Here is a 15,310-nt window from a genome sequence, read left to right as displayed (position 1 = left end):
GTGTGTGTGTGTGTGTGTGTGTGTGTGTGTGTGTGTGTGTGTGTGTGTGAGTGAGTGATCAGGAATGAAAGCAGTGTTATATAATAACACGTTTTAATTCACAGTGACCTACATGAAGCCTAAGAGATCATCCAACCGACAGCCCTGCAGCTCCGGGGAGAACATGGAGCGGCACGGACTAGTGCCGAGCCAGTCACACCCCTTGAACCTCAGCCAGGTGAGGCTTCTTTTATGTCGGCGGTTTCACAAACTTTGATGCTAGCTTTATTTTTAATTGCATTAAAATGACAATTTAACTGCTGTAAGCACTTCAGTATCTTAATCACAGTGTCTAACTGTTTAAAAAGTGAAACTTGTCAGCTGTAAAGGTTAAGCAGTCCATCATGTTGAAGTGAGCAACATGAGACAGCATCTGGAGCTCCAACAAGGTCAAACATCTGTCCAAATTGCAGGTTCATTGGTCAAAAACAGCCTCTTTTTTTTACAGCATGTCAAGGGAAACGGGTACAGAGGAACAGCAGTCATAAGTTCCAAAAGACATATCCCAAATAATGATGCTGTAGGACGCTAAACCATGAATTTTTATTTCATAATTTTTGACAAGAATTCTTTAAATCTTTATTTTAAGATTTTAATTAAAGTTACAAAGCGTTAATGTTGAAAAACAAACTTCTGGGGTCTCGTTTATAGCTATTGCGTACGCACTTAACGAGGTGTACGCCACTTCCCGTTTAAATGCCTCTCACATATTTAATATTACTTCATATCAAACGTTACTTTGCACTCTTCATCATAAACTGTCAAACCAGCAGTGTTCATTGCGCTTGAGCCATAACTATAAACACATTTCAATTGTAAAAGATAAAGAAAACATCTTATCATTAGTAGTTTTAATGATGCATCATAAGCTGCTTAGAGGTATTGTAAACAGATCATAATTCATCTCTAATATCTATTTTATATTGTTGTGAAAAGATCTCCCTCATACAACTGGATTTATTCAAGTTTCTCACCAAAACTACATTTTATGAGATTACGCGTGAACACATCATGATAACGTCATAGTTTACCTTCACTGAACAGAGCCTGAACGCATAATAATATAACAGAACCGTCGTTATCAGAGATCGGTCACTAGAAAAGCATAACTGTTGTTCTGGTCGCATGTTTTACTGAATATTGGCGGATAACTATGGTCAGTAAAACTTTATTTCAACGTTAACTGTGTTATTAATCCGGTTGATCCGTACAACGTTACTCCACTAATACCGAGTATTGTTTCTTTTTTTAGGTTCAGCCGGTTGTTTCTTCATCTCAGGAGCGTTCCCACAGTGACTCGTCAATGCGTCGCCAGTCGACGTTCCCTCCGGTCGTATCGTCCCACTTCAACTTCCCCGAGGTGGCGGCCCTGGCTTCGGCCTCGGCCCCCGGCCCCGGCCTGTACGCCTACCCGGCCTCCACGGCCCTCTCCTCGGCCTCTCAGGCCATGGAGCAGCTGCTAAGCCGTGGTCACGCCAGCCACGGACACTCTCCCTCCGCCTATGCAGCAACGTACGCCTCAGCATCCTCCTCCAGGAGAGACTCGGCCAGTCGTAAGGACTCTGTCAGCAGTCTGCTGCACGGCCTGCCCGCGGCCTACCAGCACCAGTTCGCCACTGGTTCTCCCTACGTTAGTGTGACTCCCCGGGCCGAAGCTTACAGTGCCTACCAGCTGAGCCCCAGGCGCCTCACACAGTATCCATTCCTATAAGGATTCACGCACACTTTGAACACAACAAAAAAAAAAAAATTCTACTTCCCCACAATTTATCACAAAGGGACATTTAAACTGTGTTTCTAGTAGAATAACTGTTGCTCACCTATGTGTTTGCTGCTTTTGACTCAAAAGCGGCGCTTCACCTGCAACTCATTCACATGCTCTTTTGGGTCATTTTTAAAATGTTTTCTGGGTATTATTTGATGTCACATTGGGTTATTTCCCCTTAACAATATTGTTTATAGCCCTTATTGTATAACCATCTTCTCTAGATGTATGATTATGGCATTGTGGTCAATGTATTGTACTCCTGTTGTGTGTATGTGTGTGTGTGTGTGTGTGTGTGTGTGTGCGGAGAGAGATTCTCCTCCTGTCACAAGCTGCGACGACACTTTAGGCGAACTTCTAGACGCCTAACTCGAAGCTAGTGAAGGGCTAGGTAAAAGAGTTAAAGTCCTTTAGTTTCTCATGACCCTCATAACGTCGTCACACTAACCCAGTGTGACCCTGTGTTTTTAGCGAACATATAATAGTGACTACCTTACCCATGTCTGATTAATCACAAATATGTCTTTTACCATGTTTTTTAAATTATGTTACGTCGCTGTGAGAAAGGAAGAGGAAGGTCCATGAAGATGTGGAGGAAGAGAAGCAATGTGAAAACTGTGATGGATACGTGTTAATTTAAGTGCACATGTGATAGTCTGTTAATATAGTGACAGTGTTTAGGCAGCATTAATCATGTCCTTATGCAATAGAAACTTTAAAAAAGAAAAAAAAAATGCATCAACTTGAGTGCTGAATGTATTTATGAAGTACAGCGGAGTGAGATCACCATCCTGAGGAATGATGTGGTAGCTTTTATTTTCATATTAATCTTCTTCCCTACTTATCTGCCCCTGATGTTTGACATGGACTGAAAAATATCCTATGTTTAAATTCTGATTGTGTCGGACCTGCTCATTTATAGACATGAATTATGGTCAACTTGAACTGTTTTCATACGACGCATTGGAAACGCTCGCTAGGAAGTTGTAACAAAAATCGACTAATAAAAATAATATCACGCAGTCTTTTAGCAAATTGACCTGCTCAGCACAGTTATGTTTCTTACAATAAGTGAGTCAAAGGTGGCGCTGTCTACTAAATATACAAGGTGTATTTCCCCCCTAGAAAATGTGCAAAAGTGCCACTTTGGCTTCAGTCTTGTCTGAATATAAAATGTTGGAATGTTTTTCACACGTGGAGGACTCGTGTGGGTACAACCGTCACACTGTCGGTCTGGTCTGAACACAGCTGATCAGTGGCTGTTGGTCTAAGGAGGTGCATCTCGGGATGGTTTCTGTGGGTTCTGAAAGCTTTTTAGTAAACACTTCCCTGTTGTGTTTGCATCAGTTTTGTGTTGTAATGCCTGAATATTTAACTGTATTTCACCTTAACATAGTATAGTTAAGAGGCTATTTAGTAGAACTAATTCAGGGAAAAAAGGTTTCAGCTCAAATAATCCACTGTTACTGTTTTCAATAAAAATAACCACATATTCACAACGTTTTGTTTCATTGTTCTTCACCCCGGTTTCACAACATTATCTATGAGTGAGTTTCCCCTCATCACTCTGAGCTGCAGAGAAACGCTCCGTGTTAGTCGTGATGAATGATCTTTGAGTTCTGTAACTGTTTGTACAGCGGCCGGCATGAGCGCAGACAAATAAACCTAAGCTCGGGCTATTCAGGCCTCTTCCAAGGTATGTTAACCGGTAAAGTGACAGAACGATTTTCCAGGGAACAGTGTGTTTGACTTTATGATGGTTCATAATCTCTTCAAGGAATGGAAGCTTTCATTACCTTTTAAACTGAAGTCAAAGCTTCACGACCAAAGCAACGTCAATCGCACTGAACCGTGTATTCAACTGAAAAAATCAATCGGTGAAAAGCTGCTCGTGAATATTTTCAACAAGCAACCTTCAAAGTTTTAAAAAGTCACAGTATAATATGTCAGAATAAGTGCATAATGTTTGTACTCTACTGTACACATTTTTAAGCTGCTATTGTCTGACTTGTGTTTTTATGTTGATTTGCTTAAATAAAATCCTTATATATTGAATGTTTAAAAAAACGTTTGAATGACACATACATAAGATTTATTTTCACATTTACTAAATGTTTGAGCTTCTCTTCTGTTCTTCTTTTCCTGATATTGAAGGTTGAACTTTGACCTTTTTATGATTTCTCAAAATATGATACATCAACTGTTTTAAGTCACAATGTTCTGATTTATTTTTTATGACTTAATTTGACAATTTTTTTAATTACAAAAGTTTGACCTGTATGTCCAACAAGTATTGTTGGACATACATTTTGTGTATGATCGTTACTTTTTTAAGTCAAACTGTACGATGACTTATTCTGACCTTTTATGCTATGAACATTTTAAGACCTTATTTTTAAATACTGTACAATAGCTTTAAAAAAACTTTTCAACATAACTGCGACATTTTAATTTATGACCTTTTTTAAAGTTAAAGTTCATTTTTAATTCTGTTTTATGTATTTTGATATTCATACTGTAGTATGATTAATTTTGACATATTTTACTGTGACTTTCTTTTTTTACATATCATAGTTTGTTTATTTCTTTATTATTTCTTTCTTTTTAACTTTTCGAGATAGTAACTATGACATTTTTTATGACTTTTCGACTTTTTTTAAACTTTTATTACTTGTTCATGACATATTTAACCATGACATTTTATGAAGTTTTTTAAGACATATAATACTATACTATGGCTTTTTATGACATTGATTTGATTTGCTATGCCTTTTATATAACTTTTATATAAATGTACAGTGGCTTTTTTATGAAATACTATACTATTACATTTTTATGAATTCTTTCAACACACTATACTATGACTTCTTTTTTTTGACATATATTGTTTGAAATACGTACTATGCTATGACTTATATATATGACTTTGTATTACTTTTTTCGGCAAACTATATGGTGTCATTTCTTTTTCCTATGACTTTTTTAGGATATACTATATAGCTGTGATCAGCTTATTTTAAGGTGACGAAGAGGCAAAAATTTTCAATTTTCAGGCAATTATACACAACCGATTTCCAATAGATCGCCCAAAGTCATAGACTCTGGCCCCTTAAGCAAATATTGTTTCGAAAATTATTGTTTGACACAAAAATATGTCTTGAAAGGTTTTCTGACATTCACACATTACTTTACATCATATTTTCTTTGACATAATGGTATGAAATACACAATGATCATTTTTAATAGTTAAATCCAAACTCCTGAGATCAACACCTTTAGGTTTACTCCCGATGTTAGTGCTGTTTTTTTAATCATGGTTTTAAAAAAGCAAGTCGCATCAAAAATACTGTTTTTAAAGGTTGTTTTTTTAGATTTATACATTGAACAAATTTTAAAGTTTAGAAAAAAAAATTTTTTTCCATTCTGAAGTTCAGCAGATTAACATATTAACTAGTTCAAATAACGTTTAAAGCCATTTAAAGCAGCAACAATATATTTTTTACTAAATTAATGATATACAGTATATGTCAAGGTGCATATCAATAGTTTACATCTGACTCACCTAGACCGAATGAAGAAGAAAGTATACTCCAGCCAAGAGATGTTTTTGAACAACTTTATTAAAAACATTTAATTTCTTTGGTCTCAGACATGATGTTAACTAACTAACGTGGAAATGTGCACAAATGTCTGAGTCAAGCAAACAATTAAATAGTAAATTAAATAGTTACGGATTTATTTCTGTTCAATAAATAAATCAGAGTAAATTGTGCTTAAGAATTTAGAGCAACTTTGAGGATAACAATCCTTCATGTCACCAATACATGCAATGATCCACATCAGACCTGTTTTAATTACAATTGCCCCAAAACACATGCGGGCAAAGTGACAAAAATAGTGAATAAATACATACATTTATGAATAACTATCCATTATATTACATAAATCATGTCCTCTAAATCAGAATGAGGTATTCCCACTTAAATACTATGCTGGTTGTTAAAGTCAGTTTTGGGAAGCAAATTATTGCCAATAAACTCTACACTGTAAGCCTGACATAATAGAGACTTTTTTGTTATAAAGGAACTAGTATCTGTATTTTGGCTACAAACTAACTAACTCACAACCTTGCTAAACTTAAAATGTAAGTTTAGCTAAAATGTATGGAAAAAGCCCAAAATGTCACTAGTGAGGCATTTGAGTTAAACGTGCTGAGGAAGGGAGATGCCGCTGCCAATTGTCCTGCGGTAAAACTGTCAGAAGGTGTCCATCCCGTCCTTTGTGGTGCAGCACGCAGCTGAATATTGTCCGAAGTGTGGACATGAAGCTATGGTGTCTTGAATCAGGGCTACAGAGGGACAGAGAGAGATCTGTTGGATCGGACTTGCATACATTACACTGCAGCTACAAATTGCTGTGACAGAAGTAGAATCTATTAGAATAAAAACCGAGGATACACTTACAGTGTTGGCTTGATGAATTGGGTCTTTGTCTTTTTCAAATCCTCCATCGATTCTTCATTCTTCTGCTGCTTCTCCTCCGCAATCTGGTCCCAGATGTCCGTGTTAACCCACAGGGCCCCGGGCAGGGTCAGACTGGCTCGGGTGCAGGTAATCCAGCGACACAGCGGGCAGGAGACGCTGCGGATGACCCCCTGCAGGTTGGACAGTTTCTCCAGGCAAGGGGCGCAGAAGGTGTGATTGCAGTGGAGGAGCCTCGGGACCCGGTCGCTGTGCGAGTACTCGTAGCAGCACACGACACACTCCAGCTCTTCGTTTATGGACATGGTGAACGAGTGGTGTTTAGAGACTAGAAGCAGAGTGGAACTCTTCACCGCACAACCTGCAGCACATGAGAAAAATCAAATAATCAATATCAGAAAAATTTGGAAGTTATTTTCTTGATAAATGTTCTGCAATAAAAATAAAAATAAATACTCAAAACACAAAATATCAACTGTTTTAGAACAATACTTACTGTGAGGGTTTATTGCTTTAGTACTGAAGGTAAAGTGTCTGCTGGACTGACGAAGCTCTGATGTGACTGTTGGCTTGCTGCTTCGGTGCTTTAAATCCTTCCCCGCGTGCAGTCAGACGTGACTCATCTTGTCATGCGATTCAAACAGTTCCAAGGAAGCGGTCTCAGGTAGAATTCTTTTGTGGAATTCAACTGAAGTGTGCCAACATATTATGCAAATAACTTTAATATCCTAAACATCTAAATCATTGCTATTGTAAGCAATCTCCGCTGTATTAAACATAAAGAACATAAACCCTTGACCTCGTCAAATGATATGTTGTTTCTGTCACAGAAGCACATTAAAAAGGTTTTCTAAAATGCCCTGCCAAGCAGGGTAATTTATTTGCATTTACTATGAAAACATACAATGTCACACAAGATTAACTGAAGCATGGAAATTTGGGCATTTGCTGTATAATCACACAAAAACGCACTGATCATCACCATCATCTTCGTCATCAGTTTGTCTTTTTTAAGATGGTGCCAAGAAAAGAGCAATAAAAAGGCAAATCTTCTGCTTTCAGAGCATTTTTCTGTTGAACATTAGATACACAGTAGAACCATCTTTACTAAATGCAATGCACAACAGTAATTATCAGCCAACATGTGAGCCTGGCCCATGGACAATATCCTTAGAACCATGACACAGAAGCCGAGGCAGTTTCTATAAATAAGAGAACAAAAACAAAACAAAAAAATGATCAAAAGGAAAATAATATACAGAAACAAATGGTGGTTCTCTTCTTCTGTCTCATTACGTGGACCTTTATAGATTGGTGTTGTATTGGTCAACTAAACCAATTCAAAAAACAAAAAGAAAGATACTGGTCTGTATGTACTTCTGTGCAGACACTGGGTTCACTGCTTGGCTCATGGGTTGACAGGAAGGAACGTCTGGACTCGCATCAGACTTTGACCACCGATCAGTAGCTCGTTCGCAGACTACCATGCCGACCTTTATGTTTTTTTTAATCTTTTATGATAAAGAGAAATATAGATATAGAAAATACACTTGTCAATACCTCTCTGCACTACTTGCCCGGCCTGTGACGCATCATCAGATATACGCTTTGCGTGCAGAAAGTAGACCCTCCTGATGAGATACAGAAATACTGACAAGTGTATTAAGTTTGACTAGTATCACGTTGTTGCGCACTGTTTTGGGACTTGTTTTTTTTTTTACATGTAGATTTGCAGCCGTCTTTGTCATTGAGCACTAATGAGCCTCCTGACCATTCACGGGTCACACATCAGGTTACAAAGCTTCCCGTTATTATTCCCCATCTGTCAACATGGACCAAAAGGTATTTTTTCTGAACTTCCATTTGTGCTTGAAAATGACTCACACATTCTTGGCACAAGTATGATCTACAATATTGTTTTAATGTCAATCTTTGACAGGGGCTGTCAGGGAGAACTGCTACAGAGTGGTCTTTCGGGTTTGTGTGTTGACCTCAACCGTGTCTGTATGATTACGTGTTCTATTGAAACTAGAGTTCAATGTATTCCTCGGAAGAAAACCAACCCAGGTACACACTCGCTACATAGTGAGATTAAAGGTGGAGGAACCAGTTATTTAGCTGTGGCTGCAGGTTACTGGCACCTGATGCCTCGATGCTATTCAAGGCATGGAAAACGAAAACTGACAAATACAAAAAGAGCATGTGTGTGTGTATGTATGTCAAAAATGCACAACATTGATGAGGAGAATCACACAACTGGTCTTAGTGGCTCTTCCTTTTCTCTTGATTTTGGGAACTTTTGGAGTTGCAACAGCATGAAGTCACAGCCCGAGGAGTCTCTTAGATCTGATGAGTGACTAGTAAACACTGCAGAGGGAATTACTTCTTGTAAAAGTGACGGGCAGGGAGACGCCTGCTTTGAGAATTAGCAACTTAAGCGTTTTATCAGTAATGTTCATGACGCAGGAGAACAATGGTGCATTTTAGCATATTTCTGTTGGTGTGACCTGCCTCCAGCCTTCTTCTTCTTTAGTTCTACACTCTTCCACAACCCATGAGCCAAGTTTGTTCCTACTGCTGACATAAACCACTGAAGCACAGAGTGGATCGCAACCGTTTTTTTAATAAGCCCCTCCAATTCCCCGGCCCTACTGCCACTCCCGTCCACTCCCCCACCCTCCTCCTCCTCCTCCTCCTCCTCCTCTCAATCCTTCTCGGGTGGGTCGGCTTTGAGTTTCCGTCATCCAAAGTCCATGGTGGTGGTGGGTGTGGTGGTCGTGGAGGGGTTTAACCCAGGACTGAACATCCCTCCCCCACGTAGTGTGTTTGTAGAATTTTGGAGTCCACTAGCTGGCTCGCCTGCAGGGGGGGAGCGCCGCCCTACAACGCCGGCTCCTGTCACTCCTGGGCTATGCTCCTCAGCACGTACTTGACCGTGTAGGCGAACGCTGCAAAGCCCACGATCACAAACAGGTTGGCAAGAGCGCCACCTAAAAGTCCGTGGTTGCGATTGGCCTGCTGCAGGCCAGGGGCGGGGTTAGCGCCCCCGAGGGGGACGGGAACTCCGTTGAGGGCGGGGAGCCCGTAGTGGGCGTGCTGAGGGTCCCCGTCAGGAACCACGTCGGGTAAGGGGAGGGGCTGAGTGCGGGCGCTTAACTCCTCCTGGGCCTTCTGTTTCTGCTTTATCTCCTGGTGTAAGGGAAGGAAGGAAATTGGACGGTATTAGGCCAATAAAAAAAAAAAAAAAAAAGAGTTAAGACAAGAAGTTAGAGATCCCTCTCATACATACATCGACTACATCAGGGAACAGCTCACAGAACACTTTATCCTTGAGGTTGAAGGTCAGGCTTTGGGCTGACAGCTGTCTTTTCTGGAGAAAAAAAAAAAAGATATTTGAGGCGTCACAGGCGGGTTTTACTACCATGTGCTGCATTTTGGGGTCATTCGTTCGCACTCACTGTGTAGTCGGAGGTTTCAATGCTGCCGAGGGTGGGGCCTTTCTCCACCATGAAGCTGAGCAGACCTGTGAGGATGGTGGAGACGGACCACGCAGGGTTCCACGTGTCTGGATGAAAGTCTGTGATGGACAAACATAACCTGTGGAGAAGACAGGGCGGAGTTACAATAAAAGAGCATGAGCAAAGTCACTTTCAAAAACTCATTTAATCCAACAATTAAAACCATTTTCTTACCTTGTATTGCACTTAAATCTCCCATTTGGTGTTATCATATAGATGCTTGGTGGTTTAAAAGGAAATTCCCGAGGAAATATGAGTTTTCCGTGATAATATCCTCCTATGGAAAATGGAATTTATGACATCACATAACACGAAAAAGAAAGGCCTGCGTACAGCTGAGACAGAACATATGCCTCACTACTTCTGAAGTTACATCATTCACCAAACAGAGATCAGCAGGAATTAACTTGTCAAAATATTCTGAGTAACCGAAACTACTTGATGAGTGCATGTTGTGTTAACTGGGAGCAGGTTTTACCTTCATATGGAGTTTTTTCAGGACCTCTGACTACATAGTGCCTAGAGAAGACAGAAAACAAATTCCTTTAGTAACTAAAAAATAACATTCAAAACTAATTTTTGGTTAAATCTCCATCCTGTAGAACTGCATTAATGTGCTCGCAATGGCCTAGAATTAAACTCTACTGACTGGTTCACTTCAGTAGCTCCACTTTGAATTCTTTCTTGTTACATTTCCGTCATCTTTAACAAGTGTCCTGGTTAAGTTAAGATGCACATCATACAGCTGCACCGTCCTTAGGACCGTCATACATTTGTTTTTAACCACAATAAGTTCATCTGCGGTCAATCTCTAATGCACCGATAGAGATGTTGAGATTTCTGCTCTAACTGACTCAGTTGTTCTTTGTATCTGTTCTCAGCTCATTAAAGTGCAGTGTTGTTGTCGGTTTAGTATTGTTTTATTGATTTGACGGACATTGTTTTTAGATTGCGGTGTGTTTTTATGTGCATGTGCTTCAGTGTTCCCCTCCTTGTCTCTCTCTCCTCTGCTGCTATTGATGTCAGGTTGACTAAGGGTTGTGTGTGGGTGCCGCGAAACAATCAAAAAAATAACGTTTTCCTTCTCCGATTCACTCCCTCTCTTCATTTACTCTATAGCTTGTTGACCATTGCCTCTCTCTCTCCCCCTCCCTCACTCCCTCTCCCTCACTCCCTCCCTCTCCCTCCCTCACTCACTCACTCCCTCCCTCTCCCTCCCTCACTCACTCCCTCCCTCTCTCTCCCGTTCGCTGAGCCGAGGAGGAGTGGCCAGCTTTGAAGGCCGTTTGTTTACAAACAGCTACAGACAAATATGACATATTATACCTTTAAACAACAACATGTTTTTTTTTCCCCTTTGGGTCATCTTTTTGTATTTTGCTGATAGTTTGTATTTGAACTACTTTCTACTGAAGAAATAGTCAATTTTTTTTAATGTTGTCTCCGAGATATACATCTTCAAACATGGGTAGATGAAACCAAACCCTCGTGTAAGTAACCGTTTAAAAAAAAGGGCAATTTACATGTCTCATCTAAAAATGTGTGGAGACGTCAGCTGTGTTGCTTTCATCCTTTTATCCACGGTGCCAGGCTGCGCTGCTGTCGACCGGCCCTTACTAAGCAAACGTTACAGTGCGCTGCGATGACCTTATATCTATCTTAGAAATTGTCTTGTGGCCCTTCAGGGCCCTTAGGAAACCACTGCTGTAAACCAATGTTAAAACTATGTCCCACACACCCAAAAGCTGTTCAAATGTTGATGCAGTAGTTTCCACTCCTCTTATGAACAAAAAACAAGTTAATAGAATTTCATATGTTGCAATTGTTTTTTTGGTTATCTTACATTTTTGTAAGTACATATTTTTTAAGCTAACCTGTTTTTTTATCATTTAAATGTTGATTCACAGATTTCTGTGGACAAAAAGAGCCGTAGTGATTTAGTGACAACGTGTCAGAATTAGAGAATGTTTAAACTCTGCTGAGAACATAAAAAGGTCCAAGTTAGAGCTCTGAGATGCAACGTATTGGTGACGATGATTGCCGGCTCTTGACGGGATGGAAACCTTACCATTCTAGGATGTTAGACGGGAGAGGTTCTGCACAGATGTAAGGCACAGGGTCTTTCTTTATCCGGAGGTAATCCTGCTTAAGTCGCTGAGTGGCTGTAGTTGGAGCTCTCTTATTCCCGTTGCTGTTCATCTGAGGATTTAGAGGACATGCAAAAAAGGAATTAATGAAATCCATCTAGATATTATCTCTTGATATAAGTTACTGATACACACTATCAGGTTACATTGCCTTACAATACTAGGCCCAAGTGTGGCCTTCCTTTACATTTTTTAAAAATGTTTTACATTTGACTGATGGCATGGTGAATTTAAATAGCTCAACACAACTAATACTACAAGTGGTTTCTCCAAAATTCAACACAAAATGCCACTTTTAATGACCAAAATGATTCAACTCCTTCATAACAAGCATCTTTAGTACTTAGTAGAGCGCCCTTTTGCTGTTATGACCCGATGCAAACGTGATGCATAGCCAGACACCAGGTTCTGACAGCGTTCCTGAGGAATCTTAGCCTATTCCTCATGGCAAATGGCCTCCAGCTCTCTAATATTCTTGGGTTTGCGTGCTGCAACCGCCTCCTTCAAATCCCACCAGAGATATTCTACGGGGTTCAAGTCAGGCGTCTGTGACGGCCACTCTAGAATCTTCCAGGACTACTTCTGAAACCAAGCCTTGGTGGACTTTGAGGTATGCTTGGGATCATTGTCTTGTTGAGAGGTCCAACGACACCCAAGCTTCATCACAGACGGCATGACGCTTTCTCCCGATTCTTGATTGAATCCATCTTGCCCTCCACACACTGCAGGTTTCCAATGCCAGAAGAAGCAAAGCATCACCGAGCCACCGCCATGCTTCACAGTCGGCAGGGTGTTCTCAGCGCATGCTTCGTTCTTCCTCCTCCAGACATACCGCTGATCCATAGGCCTGAAAAGTTCCAGTTTTGTTTCATCGCTCCACAGAACAGAATCCCAAAACTTCTGTGGCTTATTAACATGGTTTTGAGCATATTGGAGCCGACTTGTCTTGTGCTTTTGGCTCAGTAGTGGTGTACGTCTTGGAGTTGGGGCATGGAGACCTTCAGCGTTTAGTATGCAGCTTACTGTGGAAATTGAAACCTCAGTGCCTGCTGCCACCAAGTCCTGCTGCAGGTCTTTTGCAGTCACTCGAGGGTTTTTGGCCACCTGCCTCCTCAGAAGTCTGGTGGCAGCCGTCGATAGCTTCCTCTCTCTGCCACATCCAGGTAGTGTAGCCAGTATCCCTTTAACTTTGAACTTGTGAACTATGCTTCCAACGGTATCTCTAGGAACATTCAGTGCCTTTGCTATCTTTTTGTATCCTTTTCCTTGTTTGTGCAAGGCAATGATCTCTTCTCCTAACTTTTTGGACAATTCTCTTGACTTACCCATGTTTCTATTATGCAATCAAACGTCACTGCCAGTCCATGTATTTGATGTGTTCTATCTCAAGCACACCTGATGCAACTAATGAGGCCCTTGATTAGTTACATCAGGTTTGCATCAGGTCATAACAGCAAAAGGGTGCTCTACTAAGTACTAAAGATGTTTGTTATGAAGGGGTTGAATCATTTTGAGACTGCAGTAGTCATTAAAAGTGATATTTTGTGTTGAGCTAAATTGTCCTCGTTTGAGTTGTTTATTGAAAACAGCTGAAAGTTTGTAAATTTTGTCAATAAACCTAATTTGCAATGGGGGGTTGAATAATTTTGAGTGCAACTGTATTTCAATCCTGCAATGAATGACTGATCTTTGGATTACCCATTAGCGCACCAATGAGTTGTTTAATCTGTAAAATGCCAATAAAGAGTTGTGAGCTGTTGCTCACAGAGTTTGACCCACAGTCAAAAGACCCAAAAGCAGTCAATTTACAAATGATACAAAAAGGTATCTTGTCATGACACAAAGACAAGCAGAAAAATCTCATATTCAAGTTGTAAACCAGCAATAATTCACAAATGTCACTGATTAATCTTATGGCTGTAGAATCAGGCAGCAGAAGCATTAACAGCACTACTGTTGGGGATTTATACTTCAATTCCTGAATAACATTTCTATTGCGGTAACTGTTGAGCGGGTCGTACTTTAAACACACGGTTGCAGTTTGACCCCTCTAGCTCCTACTGTCTGCATGTTAAAGTGGCCTCGAGAAAGATACTGAACCCCAAGCTGCTCCCCGAGCTCTTCACAGCAGCCTACTGCTCTTAAACGGCTTAAGATGGATAAATGCAGGGATCAAATGTCATGTATTTATATGACGAGCTTATTGTTTGTTTTTGAATAATAAAGTGCAACGTTTACTACATACAGGACACATCAGCATAATGAACTTGAAACTATTACAGTTTAAAAATGGAAATATGCAAAGTACTAGTATTTTGAGACTGTACTGCTACATGTATAGGCAAGACATGATTTAGATTTAAATGTACATCTAACTGTCATTCCATCTCAGCCAACTGAACTCAAGATAACTTCTCTATCAGCAAACACTGCTGACCCAGAGTCATGGTGCCAACAGCTGACAGTATAACACTAATGCCCTGTACTTTAACTGTAAGAGTATTGAAACGATGTCAGGGTAAATTCATAATAAACCACGGGCTACTTATCGTTAGCGCAATTTATTTATTAACTGAGGCTAATCCGCAACGTTACTTGGCAAGCTACTGCTACATCTCTGGCTAACCGCACAGATCGATTTGTTAGCTCAATATCGAACAACGGACTGTAAACTGTGTAGATCAACTTCAAACTGCATAATCTCAACATATGTGACTGACAATGTTTTTTATCAATCACAGCGTATCAATACTGTCCTCCCAGACAGGATAACTTGATACAGCACCTTCGATTAAGCTAGCAGGCACAGCTGATGAGAAGTCCTGTCTGTGTGTACTATGTTGACGTTAACGTTAGCTAACGTAGGCCGGAGCTATGTTTGGCTACCTAGCGTTAGCAGCGGCTAGCACAAACAGTTGTGTTACAAGCAAGAGCTATCCTCCGCATCTCTCGTATTTACAAAGTAGAGGAAGTGTAGTATAGACATACCTCTCCAGACACTCCAGTGACGACAGGTATTCGTGGTTGGACACGAAATAAAACTGTTGTTTCTGTTATCAAACCCCAACCCGATAAGACGATGACACCAACGTAGCTTTAGCTATCGCCAGCAGGAGGAAAAATCACGCTTCCGGTTTACTTCTTCTTCTTCTTCTTCTTCTTCTTCTTCTGTGATGTTTAACGGCAGCTTGCATCCTATTACTTGAATTACTGCCACCTTTCCAAGTGGTGATAACATGTTCTACAGTTTCTGGGGCCTGGTTGTGCTTGCTGTGTCCTATTCTTAACCTTGATATTGCGACATCTTCTCTCCTGTTTATATCTTACACTGCCCACTTTATTTTGAATTAAATGTAGGTG

General features: G+C 40.4%; 3 protein-coding genes across 7 annotated transcripts in view; 1 reads left to right on the top strand and 2 right to left on the bottom strand.

The window, feature by feature from the left end:
• hipk1b (homeodomain interacting protein kinase 1b) overlaps positions 1 to 2,112 on the top strand; it is an 11,915-nt gene extending 9,803 nt beyond the window's left edge. For all 5 annotated transcript variants that reach the window (XM_031851761.1, XM_031851750.1, XM_031851729.1 and 2 more), the window contains 2 exons: positions 105 to 217; positions 1,292 to 2,112. In XM_031851761.1, coding sequence (XP_031707621.1) covers positions 105 to 217; positions 1,292 to 1,750 — 572 coding nt within the window. In that variant the 3' untranslated portion in view covers positions 1,751 to 2,112. The remainder of the gene's footprint in view (positions 1 to 104; positions 218 to 1,291) is intronic.
• Positions 2,113 to 5,414: 3,302 nt separating this feature from the next.
• Positions 5,415 to 6,984, bottom strand: LOC116387635 (putative RING-H2 finger protein ATL61). The gene is made up of 3 exons (XM_031854900.1): positions 6,782 to 6,984; positions 6,268 to 6,646; positions 5,415 to 6,152 (listed from the first exon to the last, which is right to left on the bottom strand). Exons 2-3 carry the CDS (start codon positions 6,588 to 6,590, stop codon positions 5,990 to 5,992), a joined length of 486 nt encoding a protein of 161 aa, XP_031710760.1. The 5' UTR covers positions 6,591 to 6,646; positions 6,782 to 6,984; the 3' UTR covers positions 5,415 to 5,989.
• Positions 6,985 to 7,156: 172 nt separating this feature from the next.
• Positions 7,157 to 15,090, bottom strand: ube2j2 (ubiquitin-conjugating enzyme E2, J2 (UBC6 homolog, yeast)). The gene is made up of 7 exons (XM_031854888.1): positions 14,939 to 15,090; positions 11,872 to 12,002; positions 10,282 to 10,322; positions 9,978 to 10,080; positions 9,744 to 9,882; positions 9,575 to 9,655; positions 7,157 to 9,474 (listed from the first exon to the last, which is right to left on the bottom strand). The coding sequence occupies exons 2-7, from the start codon at positions 12,000 to 12,002 to the stop codon at positions 9,184 to 9,186; spliced, it is 786 nt and encodes a 261-aa protein (XP_031710748.1). The 5' UTR covers positions 14,939 to 15,090; the 3' UTR covers positions 7,157 to 9,183.
• Positions 15,091 to 15,310: the final 220 nt, after the last annotated feature.

Source organism: Anarrhichthys ocellatus, unplaced genomic scaffold, assembly GCF_004355925.1.
Source record: "Anarrhichthys ocellatus isolate YVR2014 unplaced genomic scaffold, GSC_Weel_1.0 scaffold1, whole genome shotgun sequence".
Classification (NCBI taxonomy): Eukaryota; Metazoa; Chordata; class Actinopteri; order Perciformes; family Anarhichadidae; genus Anarrhichthys; species Anarrhichthys ocellatus.
The sequence above is the reverse complement of the archived record's forward strand: the minus strand, read 5'-3'. Positions and strand labels throughout refer to the sequence as shown.